Source organism: Passer domesticus, chromosome 21, assembly GCF_036417665.1.
Source record: "Passer domesticus isolate bPasDom1 chromosome 21, bPasDom1.hap1, whole genome shotgun sequence".
NCBI classification, from domain to species: Eukaryota; Metazoa; Chordata; class Aves; order Passeriformes; family Passeridae; genus Passer; species Passer domesticus.
Window position 1 is genome coordinate 2,599,101 of NC_087494.1, and position 20,646 is coordinate 2,619,746.

The following is a 20,646-nucleotide window of genomic DNA, read 5'->3' on the forward strand; positions in this document are numbered from 1 at the left end:
CCGGATGCCAGGATCCAGCTGGGAGCTCCTTGGGAACCTCCCAGCTTTACCAAGGGCGAAGTCCCGGCACATCAAAGGCGGGCGGAGGCAGCGGGAGCCGGGGCAGGAGCCTTTGGTCGCTGCCAGCGCCCGGCCCCGCCGCTCCGCGGAGCTCCCAGCGCCCTGCGCCGGGGTCCCGTGCCGGCACACCCGGGTCCGGGGTCGTGCCCCCCTCGGCGGCGTGGCACCCAGCCCATCGCTGTGGCAACCGCCATCAGCTCCGGGTGTATTTTCTGCACCAGGGCCACTGTGGGAACCTGGACGGATGCCACCTCATTCCGCTGGGCTCTCTGGGCCGCCTTTGTAGCCGGCGTCCAGCCCAGCTGGCAGCCGCTTCCTCCCCAGGCTCCCCCTGCCCCGCGCGGGTCATGGCCCTGCCCGGGACACGGTGGGAGGGGGCTTGGCTGGAACCCCCCAAAACGAGACCACACACCCCCTCCGGCTTTGGGCCACCTCCAGCAGAGCCATGTGGCCTCCAAGGCCGCCCTGAGCGGGGGCTGTGCCCATGGCCCCTGGAATGAGCCCCTGCCAAGGCACCTGGGACCCCCAGGGCAACGCGCTGCCCACCGCCCCCGGCCTGACTCCGGCACCTCGCAGGGAGCTTCTCACGGAGCTTCTCCACAGGGCTGGAATCGCCGAGCACAGCAGCACGGTCTGAGATTCCCGTGTCCCGTTCCCACTCTCCCCAGCCTGCCAGTGGCTTTTCCACATCCATGCCTCAGTTTCCCCACGAGAGAACGCGCCCCGGGCCAAGGTTTGCTGCGTGGCCGGTGTGGCACTCCGGGGCTGCTGGCCCGGGAGCACCATGACAAGCTCTGTCGTGCTGGCTGCAGCACCCGCCCTCCTCAATGCCCGCCGGGGCTCGCTCTTGTGTCGGGGTTTTGGGGGTGAGGCCGCTGGGGGATGCTCCTCACAGCTCCGCTGCCATCTGCAGGCGAGGCACCCCCAGAACCGGCACCAAGGGGCCCCCCCAGGGCAGATCCCGCTGCCAGACCCCGAGCCACGTCCCGCTCCTCCCCACAGGGTTTTCCCTGAGCTCTGCCACGCTCCCTCTGCGGGGCCACGTGCGTGGGAGGGAATCGGAAAAGGAGCATTTTCCAGAGCTGGAAACCCAGAGGAAAAAGGCTGCCGGCCGGAATGATTAACACGGGCGGGTTAATCATTATACAGCAGCAGCACCCGCCCCCCCCGCTCCCCATCCTAAGGAAGCTGTGAGGATTCGGCCTTCGAGCCGCCCAAGGGCGGGTGGCCCAAGGACGCTGCGGGCTGTGCTGGAGCCTCCGCTGACCTTCCCACGCCGGGGCCAGCGGGCCTGGGCTGGGAGGGGGCCAGGGCTGCACCAGGCGCTGCAGAACCCCCGGGACAGGCAGGGAGCTGCCCGGCACCCCGAGGGGTCCCCACACTCCAGGGAGCTGCTGCCACATCCTGGCAGTGAGAGGGGTGGGGGCAAGCTGTGTACCCCCACCGTGATGCCGCAGGGTGGGCACGGATGGTGCGGGCAGCAGCTGAGACGGGCAGGATCCCCAGCGCGCCGAGGTTTGGGCAGGGAAAGGGGCAGCTCGGCCGGGTGAGTCAGCCCGGAGGGAGCGGGGCTTCCTGGGGCTGCGGTGGGGTTTGGGGTTGTTTTTCCTGCAGAGAGAGAGGAGAGCTGGAACCTTTCGCCTGCATTCGGGACTGGGTGGGACGGGGAAGTGCCACGCGGCCGAACGCAGGGACGGCCGCCAGCACCGGGAGATTTGGCCTGGCAGAACCCGGCCCGTCTCGGAAATCATCCCCCGGAGAAGCGACGCCGCCGGCAGAATCCGTGATGCTTCACTTTCCGAGCGCTCCCGGCCCCGCTCCCCACCCTCCATCTGGCAGCAGAGGATGCGAGTCATGGGAGAGAGCCCCGGGTGGAAAGGGAGGAGGGGGGCAAAGCAGCCCTCCCCCGCTCCCACCGCGTTCCGGGCAGCCCTTCCCCTCTCACACCCACCACGCCCCAGCCCAAAGCCGGAGACAAACAGGTCCCGGGGATAACTCCAGCACACTGCCGGTCCCGCACGGCCCCAGCAGAGGCACGGAGCCAAAGGCAGGGGCACCTCGGCACCCACACGCCAAAAAGAGGCAGAAACCACAGATGGAGGCTGCTGTGGCCCAGGGCAGGTGCCAGCACTCCAGGAACAGCAAAGTGCCACGCTGGTGTGACAATCCAGGCTGATGTGGGGGCAGGGGAGAGAGAGGAGGGAGAGTGCCCTGCTGAATCACATCGTGATCCACACCATGGATCGTGTCCCCCACCTCCCTGCCAGCCCCCAGCTGGGCTCATCCCCGCAGTACCTGCACGGTGAGCCAGGAGCAGGAAAGGGCTTTGCCTCTGGAACCACACATCCCCTGCACTGTCAGGCCATTTTTGTGGCATCCAGCAGGACGTGACTGCTGGTGGCTCTGGCACGGGCAGTGGGAGCCAGGGGAGGAGGAGAACAGCTCTGCAGAGCCAGATAATGAGCTGGAGGCAGAGGGGCTCAGAGCCGAGGCTGCAGGGAGCAGGCTGGCCTGGGAGTGTGGAGGAGCACAGGCAGTCACCCACACAGGCCCTGCACCCCCAAAAGTGCAGCTCAGGGTGAGCAGGGCTACGATGCTGCCAGCCAGGCACCCACAGTCCCTGCCCGGTGGCTCAGGACAAAAGCTTTGTCCTTGCATCCACAAAGTCCCATCCCCAGGGTCTCTGCACATGAAGGGTCCCCCCACTGCTCCCCCCAAATGCAGCCTACAAGTCCCAGCAGGTATCAGGCTGCAGAGCACCCGGCGAGGGGGGCAGGACCGGATCCCTCGGCCCCCCCAGCTCCCCCGGCGCTGGCGGGAGGCAGTGGGAAGAGCTGGTGAGAGGACGCTGACGGAGACACTTTTTTCCCGTCCTAAAAATAGCAGCTGGCCGTTTCCCCAGCTTCTCGGCCTCGCCAACGCTCTTCCATTAGATGAAAAACCCAAGGCAGCCACCTTCCGTCAGCACGGCTGCGTGTGCTGGGGGAGGCTCACGCAGCCGAAATAGCAGCTGGGGACAGAGAGGGGCAGCGGGAGAGGCAAGGGAGCCGGCCGGCCCCAGTAATTCCCAAGATGTTTTAATTAGTACAGCTCTGACTCTGAAGCTTTGCTTATGCTCAGTGCAATGTCTGACCTTTAAGGAAAAAAAAAAAAGGAATGAGAGGGGAAGGGGAAAAGGCACTGGAGCAGCTCAGGAGCTGGAAGTCGGCTGAGCTTCAAATAGGCTCCGCGTCAGGCACTCGGAGGCTTTTAATAAGCCACAGAGTGAGAAATTTAACACCACAGGCTCTATTTTTGATCACTTGTGAAGGGGGGGGGAGAGAAAGACAGAGTGAGCGAGAGGAGGGGGAGGAGGTGGTGGTGAGAAGAGGAGGCAGCCAAGATTACATCCTGGGTGGCAGTGCCGAAAATAGCCGTGCCCTGCTCCGAGCGGGAGCCGCGCGGGGCACGCGGGGGGCCGGAGTGGCGAGCACTGACCTCAGCGGCAGCCACCGCGCCTTCCCCGGCTGGAACACTGCAGGGAAAAGGGGATTAGGGCGACGCAGAGGGAGGGACGGAAGCTCTGCACAGCAGTGGAAACCCGAAATCCCTCTGGAAAGGCGTGGGAGGGTGGCATGGAGCGAGGGGCCCGGCAGCACACATCCCAGATGCCTGGCACAGGCAGAGCTGTCCCCTCGCCCAAACCCGCCCCTTCCAGAGGTGCTGCAGCCCAGTGAACCTTTCCTGCTTCTCCAGGCTGTGAGGAGCCCTGAGGAACCCCGGGTGGTCTCCTCAGACAGGGCTGCAGCCAGCGAGCACCAAGCTCAGCAGAGCAGCTCCAGCCATCCCCAGCGCGAACGGAAGCAGGAAAGATTTCCACCATGCACAGCATCTGCTTCCCTCTCCACGCCAAGCCCATCTCCAGGAGCAGGGGAAGTGCCACGGGCAGCAGCAGGGGATGGGGCAGAGCCCTGCAGCTGCTGTCCAGCTGTGGGAAGCACCCTGCTGTGCCAGAGTGGATTCCTGCAGCGCTGGAGCCAGGAGGCTGAGGCAGAGCAGTGCAGGGACAGCACGGCTCTGGAACAGATCTGTGCTCCTGAAATCCCACAGTCCAAGTGGTTACTGGAGATGGAGGTGGCTGGAGCACAGGGAGGGATTATGAATCTGTCTGATGAACCTCCTGGGGGTGAGTCTCCCCAGCCAAAGCCCAGGGCAGTGCTGGTGACCCCTTCCTAGGGTGAATCTGCCTTGGGGCAGGAGCTGGGAACTGCTCCTGGCTCCAGCTGCAATTGCTGCTTGAGAAGAAGGCGATGTGCCACAAGAGGGGGTCACATTTCCTTTTAATTGATCAGAACCATTTCTCCACCTCCATTTGTCCTGTTCCATCTGTACAGTCAGGGAGCAGAACAGGGACAGGCTGGGAGCTCTGCATCCACAGTGGGATTCCTGCAAAACACAAAGTGGGGGCAGGTTAGCACAGGGTGGGCTTGGCTGGGCCGTGGATCCCAATCCCAGGGCTTGGCCCCACTCCAGCTGAGCAACTGCTGTGAGTAAACATGAGCCACCAGCTCTGCAGGACCAAAGAGCACCAGGAGCAGAGATCAGGAGCTGGTGCCCTCCTGTGCTCCAGGCTGAGCCCGTTGGAGGCTGTCAGTGACTCACAGCCCTGCTCAGCACACGCTGCCGCAATTCCCGGCTGCCAGCACGTGGGAAGGGAAGGGATGAGGCACAGTCTGTGCAGGGCAGAGCAAAAAGAGGCCACAAGGTAAGAGCCTGGCCTCACCTCCCCTGAGAATGAAGCTGTTTGTCTTTGTGGGAGTGCATGTGGCAGAGACCACGTGCTGCTCTCCCTGTGGGGCCCAGCATCCCCACTCTGCCCCCAAGCTGTCCCCAGATATGGCCAGTCCCAGTGGGACCTGGGGAAGCAGCGAGGCCCCAGCAGTGACCACAGCTCCCAGTCTGTCCCAGCACTATCCACCCACCCTGGCCAGGATTGAGCTGCAGTGTCACAGCTGGGCTGGACCCCACAGTGTCACAGCCAACCCCAGGCCCCACTGCCACCCAGCAGCCCCAGGTCAGCTCTGGGGACCCCCAGGAGCCCCCCCAGAGCTGAGGCCTGACCCTGGCAAGGGACAGCTGTGGTCACTGCTCCCCAAAAGCAAGGTGGATCCCCTCACCCAGCCCAGCACGCCTAGAGCAGGGCTGGATGCTCAGCCAGGCTGCAGGTGAACCTCACCTGGATTTACTCCAGAGCCTTCACCAGGGCTTCGTTAGCTTCTACCTTAATCTGAGCTTCTGCTTTAGCAGCTTCATCAGACGCTGCTGCCATCTCTGACACAGCTTTCTCCAGGTTGGATTTTGCAGTCTGGACATGAGGGCACAAAGAATGTGTGTCATTGGGAGTCACTGCAGGAGAGGGGACTGTCCTTCCCTCCCTCCCCTGCAGCCACTGGTCCTTCGTATGGATGCCAAGGACCCACTGACTTGGGAGCCTCACAGAGCTACAGACACAGCTGTGCTGGCCCCAGACACCTTATCAGCAGGGAAAAGCTGTTCTGGAGGTGAGGACAAGGTCAGTGTCTGTCCAAGGGGTGGGAAACAGTGTGCAGATTTATGGCTGCAGAGCTCCCTCTCTCCACAGTTCACCAAGGAGGAGCCCCAAGCATCTGATCCCAAAATGTAGTGGGGGTGCAGATACAACCCTGGGTTCTGGGCACAGCAGGCTCCCAACACAAGGACCCCAGAGCAGAGAAGGGGAGCAGTTTACCCCCAGAGAGGGAGCCCAGGGCTGGTGAAGTCTCTGGGTACTCACAGCCAGGTCCAGCATGTCCATGGTCACTGCCTCCTCTGCCAGCACCTGCACCGTGGAGTCGGCGTGGACAGTGACAGAGCCGCTGCTCACTGTGAGGCACAACGTGGGGAGGCTCAGCCAGGGGGCTCAGCCCTGGCACCCCTACCACCCCTTCCCAGAACAAACCCTCAGCCCCCTCCTGTCGCATTTCCACATTCAGGGACTCAGCTCCCACCCCAAGGCAAGCTGGAGCAGGGGATGGTCCTGGAAAGCCTGAGCAGAACCACGACCTGACCCCAGCCCACGGCTCCCAGATCAGTTTCCAGCAGCCCCTGGCAGGCTGGGAAAGCAGAAATCCCTGGAAGTGCACCAGGCCACACCTGGACGGGCAGAGCCTCCCTTGTGAAAGCGCCAAGAACGCCATCCCCACGCACACCTTTCCTCCCCAGCTCCTCCTGCCAAGCTCACCAAAGTACTTGGTGGCCGTCCCATCCTCAGCATGGACTGTGACAACGCCCGGCCGCAGCACCTGGAGCGTGGGGACGTGGGATGCCAGGATGCCAAAGGAGCCGGTCAGCGTGGGCACATCCACCTGCTTCACGTTGGCACCGTTGTAGAACACCTACATGGATGAAGAGGGCAAAAAGGCACAGTCACAGGGATGGGGGGATGGAGAGCAGCGGCTCTGGAGAGCCCAGGGAAGGGAGCTCCCAGCTCCCAGCTCCTGGCAGGTTCAGCACGTCCAGGTGTGCCCAGGACAGGCTGCACCTGCACAGGCTGGGAGCAGAGCCGGGCTCCAGAGCACAGATCCTGGCAAAGGCAGCGGGGAAGCGCTCCCAGCTCCCAGGGGCACGGCGGGGAGGCGGCACATGGAGACACCGAGTCGGGAGTGGGCGAGAGGCGCCGGCACAGCCGGGAGCAGCCTGGGAAGGGCGTGGGGAGCCCAGAGCTGCCGTCCCCGCTGCGGCCCACGCTGCCGGGCTGTCCCTGTGCCCAGCGCCAGCCCGCGCCCTGCCCCGGGGACAGCCCCGGCGGGGCCCGCGGGGGCGGACCGGCGGCGGGGCCGGGGCTGCGGGGCTGCAGCGGCCCCGGGCAGGCCCCGGAGCGCTGCGGCGGGGCCGGGGCTGCAGCGGCCCCGGGAGGAGCGCCCGGCTCGGGCGGGCAAGGCCCGAGGTCAGGGCCAAGGTCAGCCCGGGGACAGCCCTGCGAGGGCCCGGCCGTGCCCCGGGAGCCGCAGAGCCCCCGGGAGCGGGCAGCCCCGCGGGGCCGGAGCACCGCCCGCGGCCCGCGCGCCCCGCGCCCTCAGGGGGCACCGGGCGAGGCGGCGGCGGCGGCACCGGGAGCGGGGCGGCGGCGGGCCTACCTGTGTGGGTGAGGCGAAGGTGAAGGCCATGGCAGCGGGGCCGGCGGCGGGATCGGCGTAGCCGCGGGCGGGGGGCAGCGGCAGCGAGGGGCGGGCGAGGCGGAGGAAGCGGCGGGCGCAGAACATCGCGGCCATGGCGGCGGCGGCGGCGGCGGCGGCGGCGGCGCGGGGCAGGCCGGGACGGCACCGGACCACAGCTCCCGACGCACCCCGCGCCCCGCCCGGCGGAGGAAAAGCGCGCTGCGCCGCATGGCCTTATGGGAATTGTAGTCTTTCCCCGCTCTCCGAGTGTCGCGGTGCGAGGCGGGGGGCAGCCGCGCCCCCGGGCCCGGTGCGGCCGTGCCCCGGCGGCTCGGGGCGCTCCGGGGCAGGGCTGGGCGCAGGGAGGTGCGGCAGGGATGCGGGCAGGGATCCAAGGAGGGCTGGTGCAGGCAGGGATGCATGCAGGGATGCATGCAGGGATGCAGGCAGGGATGCAGGCAGGGCTGGGGGATGCAGGGATGCAGGCAGGGCTGTGGGACAGGCAGGGATGCAGGCAGGGATCCGAGGAGGGCTGGTGCAGGCAGGGATGCAGGCAGGGATGCAGGCAGGGCTGGGGGATGCAGGGATGCGGGCAGGGATGCAGGCAGGGGTGCAGGCAGGGATGCAGGCAGAGATGCAGGCAGGGATGCAGGCAGGGATGCAGGCAGGGATGCAGGCAGAGGTGCAGGCAGGGATGCAGGCAGGGATGCAGGGAGGGGTGGCGCGGGCAGCACCGGCACAGACGGCTGTGAGGGCAGGAGTGGAGGCAGGGCTGCTGTCGGCAGTGGTGCAGGCAGGGATGCAAGCAGGAGCGCTGTCAGGGCTGCAGCGGGCAGCGGTGCAGTCAGGGCTGGGCAGGCAGGGATAAAAGCAGCGGGAAGGGGGCAGGCAGGGCTCAGAGCTGTGGGGCAGGCAGAGGGGCAGGGGGTACGGGCAGGGCTGGGGCAGCCCCGGTCCCCACGTGACGCCCGCGCCGCGCGGGGGCGGCTCCGGTTCATTCATAAATCCCGGGGCCGCCCCGCCGCACCGAGCGCAGCGGCGGCGATGGAGCCCCGGTCTCGGTTGTAGGTGAGTGTCTGGCTCCGCCGCCTCGCGACAGCCCCTATCGCGACACAGGGAGCCGGCCCGGCCGAGGGGAGACCGTCACGGCGGAGGTCCCGGGGGCTCCTGCCTCGCTGTCACCAGCCCTGTCACCAGCTCCGCCTGCATCCCTTATTCCTGCCTGTCCCACATCCCTGCTCGCATCCCTCACATCGCTCATCCTCCATCCCTGCCCCACATTCCTGCCCGCATCCCGCATCCCTGCCTGCATCCCGCATCCCTGCCCGCATCCCCGCCCCGCATCCCTGCCTGCATCCCCGCCACCGGGCTGGGGCGCGGGGCTGCAGCCTCAGGGGGCACGGCGGGTCCCCCCCGCGCCCCCAGCCCAGCCCCGCTCCAGCCGGACCCCGTGGGTCGCACACACGCGTGGGGCGCGGCCCCGGCCCGCCCCCCGCACCCCTTCCCACGTGCGGGGGCGCGGCACCGCCGGCATCCCCCGACCCCGAGCCCCCGCCCCGGGCACTGGCGGCGACCGCGGGTCCCGCCCCGTGTCCCCCCCGGGGGGGACAGCCCGGGGACCGGCCCCCTCCTCCAGACAATGGCCGTCCTGTTCCTGTCGGGTCGCCATGGAGACGGGATTCCTCCATGATGGGGAACAGGAGGGATATTCTTCCCGCTCCCCCCGGCCCCCCCGCCTCGGGCCTGGGGGTGCCCCGCAGGGATCCCCCCCGTGGGGCGCCCACCCCACGCGGAGCCGCAGCCCCCTCGCCAGGGGTCCCCCCATGAGGTGGGAAGCGGGACCCCCCCACCCCTTTACCCTTTCTCGGGGGTCTCGGGGTGGGTGCCCTCACCTCGTGCTGCATCCCACCAGCTTGGAGAGGCGTGGGGGCCGGCGCAGGCAGGGGGTTCTCTGCCTCGGGAGGCCCCCCACACCCCGATATCCCTGCAAGGGCTTGATACCCCGACCTGTGCCAGGGCTGCCCTCAGCCATCGCTGTCCCTCACTGCCAGCTGCGCCACGGCCACCCCTGCGCTGTCCCCACGAGTGACAGTCCCCACCCCTTCACGGGCTCCATTCACATTTTTCACTGACCTAATTCTGAGCGGCTTCCAAGTGCCCACCCCTGCCCGCCCCGGGGGTCCCCGACACAGCATCGCCCACCCAGCCCCGGCTCAGCCCCCTCGGCAGCCTGGGGACACACGGAGGGACACACGGAGGGACACACGGAGGGGACACACGGCCTCGCAGCGGGAGCCGGAGCTCGGAAGCCCCCGGGAAGGGCCCGACCCGCGGCAGGGTGATGATGTCGCCGCCGGGTCCCCAAAAGGCGCAGGGCCGATGGCGGAGGAGGGGAGCGGGACCCCGGTCCCGGCGGCTCCTGCTCCTCAGGAGCTCGGCGCGGCCCCCCCGGCCCCTCGGTGTCCCCCCCGCGCGGACAGCCCGGTGACGGAGCCGCTCTCGGGATGACTCACGAGCGTCACCCGTCGCGCTCCGGCGACACCCACGCCACGAGCCGTGGGGCGGCCACCTGCCCCCCGTCCCTGCCGGGAGCCCCCAGCGCGGCTCCCTCCGAGCTGCCGAGGGCAGGGGGTCTCCCCCGGCGGCGGGGCTGCGGCTGCCTTTGGCCCCCAGGGACGGCAGCGCGGTGTCACCCCGGATCTGGGGCAGGGATTTCGCCCCCCCGGCCAGCTCTGGCCACCGTTTTGGGGGGGTTCCGGTCCCAGCCGGGCGTGGGGACGGTGGCCGCTCTTGGCGGGGCCGGGGTTTGTGCCCACGCGAGTCCGGGGGCTGTACCCGGAGGGGGTGAGGGGCTCCCTGGGGAGGGGCAGCGGTTCTGCCCTCTCCTCCCCATCCCTCCATCCGTCCATCCCTGCCTCGCTCCTGACCACACCCCCCATCCCTTCATCCTTCCCCTGAGCACACCCTCCCTTCATCCCTCCATCCCGGTCCCTCCCTCCATCTCTCCATCCCGGTCCCTCCCTCCCGGTCCCTCCCGGCAGCTCCGCACCGCGGTGCCGGGCAGGGGCCGGGCAGGAGCCGCCGCCGCCGCCCCCGGCCCGGCCCCGCCGTCCCGGCCGGTGCCTCCCTCTGTCTCCCCCCGCCCCAGGACACGCTCGGGCCGGGACAGACCATGAGCGATGACCCAACACCCTGGGACAACGCGACCGAGAGCGCCACGGTGAGTCCTGCCTGTCCCTGCCTGTCCCTGCCTGCCCCTCCCCGAGCCGCCAGCCCCGGGGTCCCGCGGGAGGGGGGGATGCATGCCCGGAGCCGTGGGCTTCTCGTGGCTGCCGTGGGGCTGCCGTCTTCGCTCGGGTGGGGACGGCAGCAGCGCCGCTGTCACCCCCGCTCTGCCGGTCTGGGAGTGGGTGACAGTTCTGTGCCCTGTGCTCTGCTGGGATGCTCCGGGGGTCCGGGGGCCTGGGCGCGGATCAGCCCCTCTCCCCCGGGCAGGGGGAGCGAGCACCGAGCCCCGCGGTGGGGCAGGGTTGGGGGTCCTGTCGCCGCCCCCATCCCCATCCCCGTTCCCACTCCCGCTCGGCGCGGGGGCCGCGGGCGGCTCAGCCTCCCCGGCTGCCGTTGCCTTGGTGCAGGCAGGGCCCGGGGGCGGCGGGCGGCGGGGGTGGGGGGCGCGGCGGCTCTGGGGGCAGCGCTGGCGTCAGCGGCAGCTTTGGGGTGGGCCGGGGTCCCCCCAGCGCGTCCCCGCGGCTCAGCCCCTCGGCCCCCGGGCAGGCGGTGCCCGGCGAGGTGTCCCCCCAGGATGGGTACGTGCTGCTGCTCGCCCTGCTCTCCATCTTCATCGGGGGCACCCTGGTGCTGCTCTCGGGCATCCTGATCATCTGCCGCCGCTGCTGCGAGGCCGACCGCCGGCACTCCAGGTGGGCAGGGGGTGGCCACGCCACTGTCCCCGGGGTGTGTGGCACTGCACGGAGGGTCGGGGGGGCTGGCCCGGCCGCCTCTGACCCTCCTCCCCGCGCAGAGCCAGCGATGACCCCGAGAAAACCAACACCACTTACCTGGATGACTCGCAGCAGGCGCAGGGTGAGTGACCCCAGTGCTGGGCTGATCCCCCCCAGCTGCATCCCGAGTTCTGGGGAGGGGGTGAGGCAGCTCCTGGGCCCTCCCCTCCCAAGATGCAGCCTCCAACCCTCCAGCAGTGACCACCCCACACCCCTTGTCCCTCCATTGTCCATCCCTGGCTGTGGAGCAGGGAATTCCAGGCTGTCAGTGAGGCCATGAGTGCAACAAGTTTGCCAAGCCTCAGCTGGGGAAGCTGGGGTGCACACCACGGTGGGGGGAGCTGGTTGCTGACCCCCTTCTCTGCAGATATCACTGGCAAAGCGGAGGACCCCGAGTGCCTGTCGTCCTCCAGCTACCGGGATGCAGAGAGCGAGCGCTTCCTGTCCTCCAGCTCCTCCACTGCCCGGCGCGTCTCCTTCAACGAGGCCGCGCTCTTTGACCAGGGCAAGAAGACCCAGGAGAAGGGGAGGAGGTGAAGCTCTGGGCTGAGGGGGGCACAGGGGGTTGGGGCTGCCCCTCCTGACCCGGCTGTCCCACAGGTACACACTGACAGAGGGGGACTTCCACCACCTGAAGAACGCCCGCCTGACTCACCTGCACCTGCCGCCGCCTGCCCTCAAGATTGTCACCATCCACGAGTGCGAGTCCAGCGAGAACAGCCTGGCCATGACCCCCCGCCTGCCCCCGCCCAAGCCCGGTCTCGCCATCTTCCAGGTGAGCCCTCAGTGCCCGAGGGGGCACATGGGGGCCAGGCACCCTGCAGCAGCCCAGGGAGGCACCGCTGGGCCCAGGGTGGGAGTCTCAGGGCATTGCTGGAAGTAGAGACAGGAGGTCCTGGAGTGCAGGGGCCCCTCCTTATCCCCAGCCTTGTGCAGACCCCTGAGTATGCTCTGCTTTGCAGCCCCCTGCGGGGGCCCTGCCCCGGCCAGTGCTCCCCAGCCATGCCGTGGGCCCCAGCTCTGCCCTGCCCGGGGACACCTACAACTCCACCGTGGACACCAGCTTCACCGAGGCCAGCCCGTCCGCCTCCTCCGACTCCGGGGAGGGGCCTTCGGTGAGTGCTGGGGCGGGGGGGGGCCGGGACTGGGCAGGGGAAGGGGCTCCCAGCCTGCACAGCCCCAAAGGTCCCGTCCTGCTCCCTCCCTGCTCCCCCCGATCCCATCCCTGCCCCCTCGCTCCGTGCCAGGGCTCAGGAAGAGACGTGGGCATCCAGCTAGAAACAGGCTCTGCCCCCCCTCGCCCCCGCCTCGTCCCTGCCCCGGGGGACATTTGTGCATCTGCTGCAGCCCAGCTCTGCGGAGCGGACAAAGGAGCCGAGCGGGATGCGGGGGGGCTGGGGAGGCACGCTTGGGTCCGAGCGGGCACTCACGGCCCCCCCGTACCCCCAGTTCACAGCAGCACCCAGGAGTGGGAAGGCGGCTGGGGCAGGCAGCGGCGGCCCCGGGGAGCCCCCCCCGACCCCCCCCCAGGGGACCGTCCTGCAGTTCTTCACCCGCCTGCGTCGCCACGCCAGCCTGGACGGGGCCAGCCCCTACTTCAGGATCAAGAAGTGGAAGCTGGAGAGCACCCAGCGGGCGTCCAGCCTGGACACCAGAGGTGGGGGTCAGGGGGCAGCGCCGGGCTGTGCAGGGTGGGTGGCCGTGGGTGGGTGGGGGGCTGCTGGCGCCCGTTGGGTTGTCCCCCCAGCCCTGCCCTGTGCCCCCCAGGGTCCCCCAAGCGTCGGCAGTTTCAGAGGCAGCGGGCGGCCAGCGAGAGCATGGACCAGGAGGACCGGGACCCCCATCAGACCGACATCATCCAGTACATTGCCCACACGGACGACGTGTCCTTCCACCCCGCGGGGGGCCCCTTCCTGCCCTCCCCCGCCAGCCCCCCACCCTCTCTCGGCAGGTATTTTTCAGTAGATAAGAGGGGACGGGGATGGGTGAGCCTGGCGCCGGGAAGGCACCGAGGGACCCCGCGCTGCCCTGGGCACGGGGGCTCTGCGGCTCTGGTGGGGCAAACTGGCTCTGAGGGGTCTGGGGGTGGCTGGTGAGGTTGGGCTGGGGCATGGGCACGGTGGTGGCAACAGCGTGGAGGACCAGGTGGCACCATGGCGCTGCTGTGGAGCCTGCAGGGGCTGGGCTGGCGCATCCCTGCCCGCTGCCTGCGGGGTCTGTCCCTGACACCGGGGTGGTGCCCGCAGGCTAGAGCCAGGCGAGGGGGGCGCGGGCAGCCCCGGCGAGCCCAGCGTGCCCGAGCAGCCCAGCGCCTACCACGACATCTGGAGCCTGCGCGCCTCGCTGGAGCTGTACGCGGCCTCGGAGCGCAGCAACGACCAGGACTCGGTGCGCAGCGACGGCGGCGACAGCGTCTCCTCCACCAGCGGCGTGCCCCCCTGCCCTTCCCCTTCCCTGGATGAGCCCGAAGGCCCCGAGGAGAAGTTCTGGGGTCGGCCCAAGGCGGAGGAGTCGGAGCCCGGCACTCGCAAGCTGCTGCAGATGGACAGCGGCTACGCCTCCATCGAGGCGCCCAGCCGGGGGGGCGAGGAGGGCCCCCCCAAGGACCAGACGGCCTCCGAGAAGCGCATTTGCTTCACCAGCGCCGGGCGGAAAGGAACCATCTTTGAGAGCTTTGAGGGCCGGGAGCCGGAGGAGGAGGAAGATGAGGAAGAGGAGGAGGGGGGGAGCACGACCCTGGGCGCAGCGGGTGGGGGACACCTCCGTCCCCACAGCCCCCTGGCCTGGTCCCCGTATGGGCAGATGTTCCCGGGGCGGGAGGGGCTGCCCCGGCGGGACTACAGCATCGACGAGAAGACGGACGCGCTGTTCAACGCCTTCGTGCGCCACGACCCCCAGTTCGACGAGTCCCCGCTGCGGGGCAAGCACCGCTCCCGCACCCACCTGCGCAAGCAGTGGCAGCACACGAAGCAGTTCAGCGACCCCGGCGTGCGGTACCCGGCGCTGGAGCGGCACCGGACGCCCCTGCGCCGCGGCGACAGTGCCAACTACCCGCTGGACTCCCGGTTCCACAGCCCCCTGCCCCGCATCGTCAGCGCCGGCGACGAGGAGGCGGCAGAGGCGAACGATGGGGTCCCCCCTGCCCCGGCGCTGCCGGACCCCGAGATCCAGGTGATCGTGGAGGAGCCCGGAGAGGCGGCCCCCGAGCCCAAGGCTGGCTCTGAGCCCCCCGAGGACGATGACTGCCCCGGCCCCGGGAGGTGCTTGGGGCTGGGCTCCGGCTCGGAGCTGATGGACAAGATCGCCGGCGGCCTGGAGGAGCGGCTCTACGGGCACCTGAGGAAGGCGGCGGAGAGAGAGACCCCCGAGTGCACGGTGGCCGTGGCGGCCAGTGACGCCTCCCCCGACCACAGCACGGTCTAGGCCCGGCAGGAGGGGGAGAGACCCCGGCGCAGGGGGGCTCGGCCCCAGCGGGGCTCAGGGCTTCATCCCCTCCTGCTGCCGGCACGGGGTGCCCAGGGCGGGAAGGGGGTCCCGGCCCAGGCCAGGAGGGCACGGGGGGACCCCTGGCTGTAACCTCAGCACGGGGGTCCCGTAGCGTGGGGTGGCCGAGCCCCCCGGCTCCCGGGAGCGAGGGCCTGGGCTGGGGGAGCCCCGGGGGTCGGGGCTCGGTGGAGAAGCCGAGCGAGGGCCGGGGGTCAGCGCTGAGGGACTTTGGTGAAGCCCTCACCCCGCTGAGCCTCCGCAGCACCTTCGCCCTCCCCTCTCTCCGAGGTTTTACAAGCAATAAGCCTCTCCTCCGGCCGGGAATGTGCCCAGGAAGGGGCCGGAGCTGGCTGTCCCCGCTCGGGGGACGCTGTGGTGCCACCCTGGCCAGGGTTTGGGGAGGGGCAGTCACCTCCTCAGTCCCAAACCCACCGAGGTCTGCAGGGAGCCTGGGATCTGAACTGGAAGCAGGGGGCTTGGGCCAGGGGGATTCTAGAGGGGCTCAAGCTCCTCCTGGGGAGCCCCAGAATGGCAGCCCAAGGGCTAGGGGGAAAGGATCGGCCCCGGGGACCCCAAAAATGCCCCCCGGAGGGGTGAGGGTGCCCGGTGCCTGCCCCTGGTGCTGCCCCCCTGCCCAGGGTACAGGGTGAGAGCAGAGCAGGGCATCCCCAGCAGGTGCTGTGGGGGACCCCCAGTGCCCCCCAGGAGCTCAGGGGGGGCTCAAGGATATTTATTGATTTTTACAGAGGCGGCTGCTGCTCCAGGGGGGGAGGGCAGGGGGGGGGTGTTCACTTTTTATTGGGTTTTTATTTGTGTTTCAAAAGACGGGTGAAAAAAAAAAAAGAGAAAAAAAAGAAACTGCCCCAGCCCAGCCCTGGCTGTGGCACCTGGGACTCGGCAGCGGGGGGGGGACAGGCAGGGCCCCCCCACACCCCCATTGCATGCGAGTAGAGGCCGGGTTGCCCCTTCCCTCTGTGCAGGCTCTGCCCAAAGCTCCCCCTCCATCACCTCTGCGTTTTTAAGTCTATAAACAAAGGAGAAAAACCAAAACCAACCGTGGCATCTCTGAGCTCTTTTCTTACCTTCTGCATCCCCTGGGATGGTGCCTGCTGTGGGGTGGGGTGGTGGGGGCAGGGGGGCTCCGGGCCTGGCATTGCCCCACAGTTGTGGGGTTTGCCTGGGGGGCTGTGCCCTTCCAAAAGGAAAAGGAGGAAGAGGGGCTGGTCATACCCCTGACCCCACCTGCTGCAGGAGGAAGGACATGAAACCCACCTGCTGTTTTCACTTTATTTTTCTTTAAAAAAGAAAAAAAAAGAAAAAAAAAGGGGGAAGAAAAGCAAAAAAAAAAGAAAAAAAAAGAAGAAAAAAAGCCAAGTGGCTGCCACCACCCTGATCCCTTTGGAGCCCAGATTCCTCCCAAGCTCTGAGCCCTTCCTGGGCCCTGTTCCCTTCCGAGCCCCTCCGAGCCCCCGTGCAGCATGCAGGTGTAATAGAGTTCTGTTTTGTTTTAATACCTGTTTTTTTGGTTTTTTTTTTTCCTCATCTGGTTTATTTTAACACATCACGATGTGTAGGAATCTCTAAATATACCGCAAATATAAACAAAACAAAAAAACAAACAAACAAAAAAATAAAACAAAAAAAAAAAGAGAGGAAAATATATAATATATAACAGTAGTCTAAAACATAAAGTGCACGGCAATGGCTTTGCACGACTCTACACGGCCGGGGGGCCTGGCAGGGGGGAGAGGGAGGGTCCCACCCCCCAGACCCCTCATCCCACCCTTCCCATCGCAAAATTAAAAACAGAATCAGTGTCTTGATTGGCAAAGAGTGATCGGGGGGAAGGGGGCAGCGTCCTGGCAGCGGCAGAGTTCAACTCCCAGGTGTCTGGTGGGGAAGGTCTGGCCACTGCAGCTTCGTGTCCTGGCGCTGGCCGGAGCAGAGGGTGTGGGGAGGGGAGGGAAGGGGGGCTCCTTGGTTGGTTTCTTCTGGTTTCCTTTTGGATTGCAAGCACAGTCCAGTCCCAGGAGAGAGGCAGAGCTGGGGCAAGGAGGGGGACACAGGCTGGCCCAGGCCCAGGGACGCTGTGGGGAGAACAGAGAGAAGGGGGTTAGGGATGGCAGGGGCTGCCCAGTTTGGGGTGCTGGCTCTGCTCCTGCCCTGGGACTCTCTCTGGCACCCTGGGATGGGAGTGAGGGGCTGGGATCCCTGTGCTGTCCCTGGAAGGTTTTAGGGGCTCCCACAGCACGTGGGCCCCCCAGCCAGGTGAGCCCAGGCGCCAAGAAATGTCATTTATGGCAAGAAGAGGAGCATTCCCTTCCTTCAAAAGGTTTCTAAAGGGGGAAATGACCCAGCTTCCCCTTGCAGCAGCAGCTGAGCAGGAAGGGGCAGGAGCAGCAGCAGGTCCTGGGGAGCCCCATCCCAGGCTCTGGGGAGCCCCATCCCAGGCTCCGGCTGCACCGACTCCCCGCAGGTGACTCACTGCCCCCATGAATTAAAGATGGAGCTGCCACGGGCCTCTGACAGCTGCAGGGGGAGGATCCGGCTTTTATTTCGGGCTTTTTTCACACCACAAAGCTGGTCGTGATCCAGGAGATAACAGAGCTCAGCCCCAGCAGCGCCGTGACGAGCATGAGGCCGGGGGCGGATGAGGCTGAACATGAGTCACTGCTGGCTCCGTTATGAATGAGGGGTGGGAAGGAGGGGACAGGGCTTGGAGCTGGGGAGGAAGGAGCCGGAAGGAGGGGGGGAAGCAGGGAGTGGGCTCAGCTTCCCCTGGAAGTGGCCTGGCCATGGTGACAGGGCTACCTCTTGGGCCAGGGGGACACCCTGGGGCTCAGCATCCCTCTGTGCCCCCGAGTCCAGGTGAGGCTGGGAGCAGGGCAGAGGGGCCCAGGTGCCAGGGAAAGGGGGTGACATGGCACAGCTTAGCCACAACCCAGGAGGGGAGAGAGATCACTACAGCACCTTCCACATGGCAGGGCAGACTAGAGCAGAGCCAGGTGGGCACAGCAGGGAATGGGGGGGGGGGGTCTCCCCTGTGCTCTGCACCCCCAGCACCACAGGAGATCCAGGCTCTGGCTAGCTGGGGATGCTCGGGATCCAGACTACAAAACACCCCTCAACTCCCTCCCCCTGCCCATGGCTGGGGCAGGCTGTGATGTCCCCCCGCTCCCTCGGGCAGACCCCGGCGTGTACCTGGGCAGAGCTCACTGCTGCTTGCAGGTGGAGAGCTTGCGGATCTTGCTGCTGGCAGAGCAGGCCTTGCGGGAGGGGTTGGAGGAGGCGCTGGCCCGGCGCTCGCCCTTGGCCCTGGCGCTCAGCTGCCCCGGCTCCGTGCCGTTCATGCACACGGCCTTGGGCAGCCCCCTGCCGCGGCTCTGCCCGTTCTGCCCGGCCTCCTCCTCAGGCACCTGTCCTGCAAGGGAACGGCCACGGTCAGGGGGTGCCAGCAGACCCTTCCCAGGGTCCTGCATGGATCCTGCAGACCCTTCCCAGGGCAAGGCATGGATCCTGCAGACCCTTCCCAGGGCCAGGCATGGATCCCGCAGACCCTTCCCAGGGCAAGGCATGGATCCTGCAGACCCTTCCCAGGGCCAGGCATGGATCCTGCAGACCCTTCCCAGGGCCAGGCATGGATCCCGCAGACCCTTCCCAGGGCAAGGCATGGATCCCGCAGACCCTTCCCAGGGCCCGGCATGGATCCTGCTCCTGTGGAAATCCCAGCCTGTTCCTGCACCTGCAGGAGAGCAGGAGAGGGATCCCCGAGCTGGGATGTGCAAGGCTGGGAGGACTGCACCTCCCTCCTTGCTCCCCTCAAGCACTGGTTTGTCCCCCGTTCCTGCCACAGTGTCCCCTCCTCCCTGGACTGCCCTGCCCCAGACCTCAGGCAGCAGCCCAGCCCCTCTGAGGGGCAGCAGTGGATGAAGTCACCCCTCCTCCTCCTGCCTCTCTGCAGGTCCCAGCCCCAGGTACCATCCTGGGGGTACCCAGGGGCTGGGTGTGCTTGCAGAACGGGGCAGCACAGCCTCTCCTGGCAGGGCTGGGGCTCAGCTGTGTCACTGTCCCCTGAGGGAACACGCCATGGGTGTCATCAGCCCTTCTCCCTCCTCAGCTCCTTGTGACTCAGCAGAGCAGGTGAAGAGCCATTTCCAGAGGCACCTCCTGCTGCCACAGCCGGGGCTTGGGTCACGTCCCCTCACTCGGGGAGTGACAGAGGGATGTGGCTGCATCCCAGGGTGCTCCCAGCGGGGACAGCACAGCCCCCAGCCCAACTCAGGGTGAGGAGAGGCTTCGTCAGGCTCCTGGCTCCCCCCCACCGGATCCAGCCCAGGCAATTTCCTTCCAGCAGGAACGTCACGCTCCAGGGCCCTTCAGTTATGACTCAGAGGTTTGAGTGGAAGCAAAGGCTGTAAGACGATTATGTATAATTTTCTTTAAAGGATGCTCAATCCTTTCTCTGCCAAGGCCGGGCGGGACGTCAGCTCCGCTTGCGCCAACCATCACCCCACTGCTGGAGCTGGGGGGGACACAGGGCTGCTGGGGGAGCTGCTCTCCTCTGGGGGAGCACAGTGGGGGTCCCACCTCGGACCCCTGTGCCTTGCCACATCATCCCTGGCCACTGCCAGAGGTGGGGAGGGAGGGGTGGGTGTATCCTGGGTTATGCCATGGGATCAATTTCCTCCTGGATCTCCCCCTGTTTCCCTCCCAGTGGCTCCCAGCTCCCAGTCACTGGCTGGGGGCTGCTTACCTGAGCACTCCTACCATGAGAACAGACAGGGACTCACTGACCAGGGACAGCTCCTGGCTCCTGGCACCCAACCCTGGCACTGCTGGAGCTGGTGGCACCTGCAGTGCCCAGCCTGGTACTCCAGAGCAGCACAGCTCCTGGCCCAGCCCAGCTCACCACAAGGGATTGTAGTGATGGGGGTGCTCTGGCACCCCCAGGGCATGTGCCAGTGCCCCTGGCACTCTGGCAGTGACTGGCACAGCAGGAGGCTCAGGAGCACAAAGCTCATGGCCCTGCCTATGGATTCCTCCATGCCTGACCCCTCTGGAGGGGGGATGCCTGGAAAGGGCTCAGGGGTCCAAGTCCTAGAAGAGACACACAGGTCCCAGAGCCTCCAGGCATGGGCATTCCAAGGGTCAGGCTGCAGCCCCAGCCCAGCCCAGCCTGGCTGCAGCACCCCAAAGCTCCAGGTTTTCCATGCCATCCCACCAGCACAACTGCAGAGCCTCAAACAACCCCATTCAGAGCAAAGCCGAGCACTTCTTCTTCCCCTCCCTTGGCTGAACTCGGGCCAAGTCAATTAACATTTCTGACTGGGGAGGGAAAAAGAATCTATCCAAACAGCTCACTTGTCTTTTGTGTGACTCTTCCCTCCTCCCCTCCTTCCCTGCTTCAAAAGCACAGTCCCGGGAGTCTATTATGGATATCAAGGAGGGAGGTGAATCGTGAGCTAATTTTACCTCCTTCACCAATGACAGTTGCTGACGTTCAAATTAATGAAAATAAAAATTCAGCACGGGCTGAAGTCTTGGCAACTGCTGCCCCCGCGGAACCGCTGACCCAGCGCCGTGTCTGCCCCAGCAGCTCCTGCCCACCTCACCCTCACCACGAGCAGGCTAAAAATAATATAAATAAAGGCAGAGCTGAGAGAGGAACCAGCAACGTGGCTGGCTCATCCCTGCTCATCTCTGCCACCCCTCACATTCTTAATGGCTCCGCATCCAGCTCATTCAGGCACCAAAAAAGGTTTCAAAATAACACCGCAAAGAGCCTTTGAATGGCTGTTTGTCAGACTGAGCACACAGGCACCGTGAGCAGCCAGGAATGCAGCTCCCTGAGCACCAGGCTTGGCTCAGAAGCTCCAGTCCTGGCTGTATTTTCCAGCCTCAGACTGAAAAACCCAGGAGCAGGTGCTGCAGGATGGGGCTGCAGC

General features: G+C 66.7%; 3 protein-coding genes across 3 annotated transcripts in view; 1 reads left to right on the forward strand and 2 right to left on the reverse strand.

Moving 5' to 3' along the window:
• Positions 1–4,362: 4,362 nt before the first annotated feature.
• Positions 4,363–7,473, reverse strand: ATP5F1D (ATP synthase F1 subunit delta). The gene is made up of 5 exons (XM_064396167.1): positions 7,194–7,473; positions 6,299–6,452; positions 5,852–5,940; positions 5,276–5,404; positions 4,363–4,485 (listed from the first exon to the last, which is right to left on the reverse strand). Exons 1-4 carry the CDS (start codon positions 7,326–7,328, stop codon positions 5,282–5,284), a joined length of 501 nt encoding a protein of 166 aa, XP_064252237.1. The 5' UTR covers positions 7,329–7,473; the 3' UTR covers positions 4,363–4,485; positions 5,276–5,281.
• A 364-nt stretch (positions 7,474–7,837) lies between these two features.
• CBARP (CACN subunit beta associated regulatory protein) lies at positions 7,838–15,755 on the forward strand. Its single transcript, XM_064396121.1, has 10 exons — positions 7,838–8,282; positions 10,363–10,434; positions 10,989–11,134; positions 11,236–11,297; positions 11,583–11,748; positions 11,816–11,990; positions 12,178–12,330; positions 12,665–12,872; positions 12,983–13,166; positions 13,462–15,755. Exons 2-10 carry the CDS (start codon positions 10,387–10,389, stop codon positions 14,636–14,638), a joined length of 2,319 nt encoding a protein of 772 aa, XP_064252191.1. The 5' UTR covers positions 7,838–8,282; positions 10,363–10,386; the 3' UTR covers positions 14,639–15,755.
• A 251-nt stretch (positions 15,756–16,006) lies between these two features.
• STK11 (serine/threonine kinase 11) overlaps positions 16,007–20,646 on the reverse strand; it is a 32,922-nt gene continuing 28,282 nt past the window's right edge. Inside the window, exons 9-10 of the mRNA XM_064396144.1 lie at positions 17,903–18,122; positions 16,007–16,788 (exon numbers count right to left, since the gene is read on the reverse strand). Of these exons, the coding sequence (XP_064252214.1) occupies positions 17,914–18,122 (209 nt within the window). The 3' untranslated portion in view covers positions 16,007–16,788; positions 17,903–17,913. The remainder of the gene's footprint in view (positions 16,789–17,902; positions 18,123–20,646) is intronic.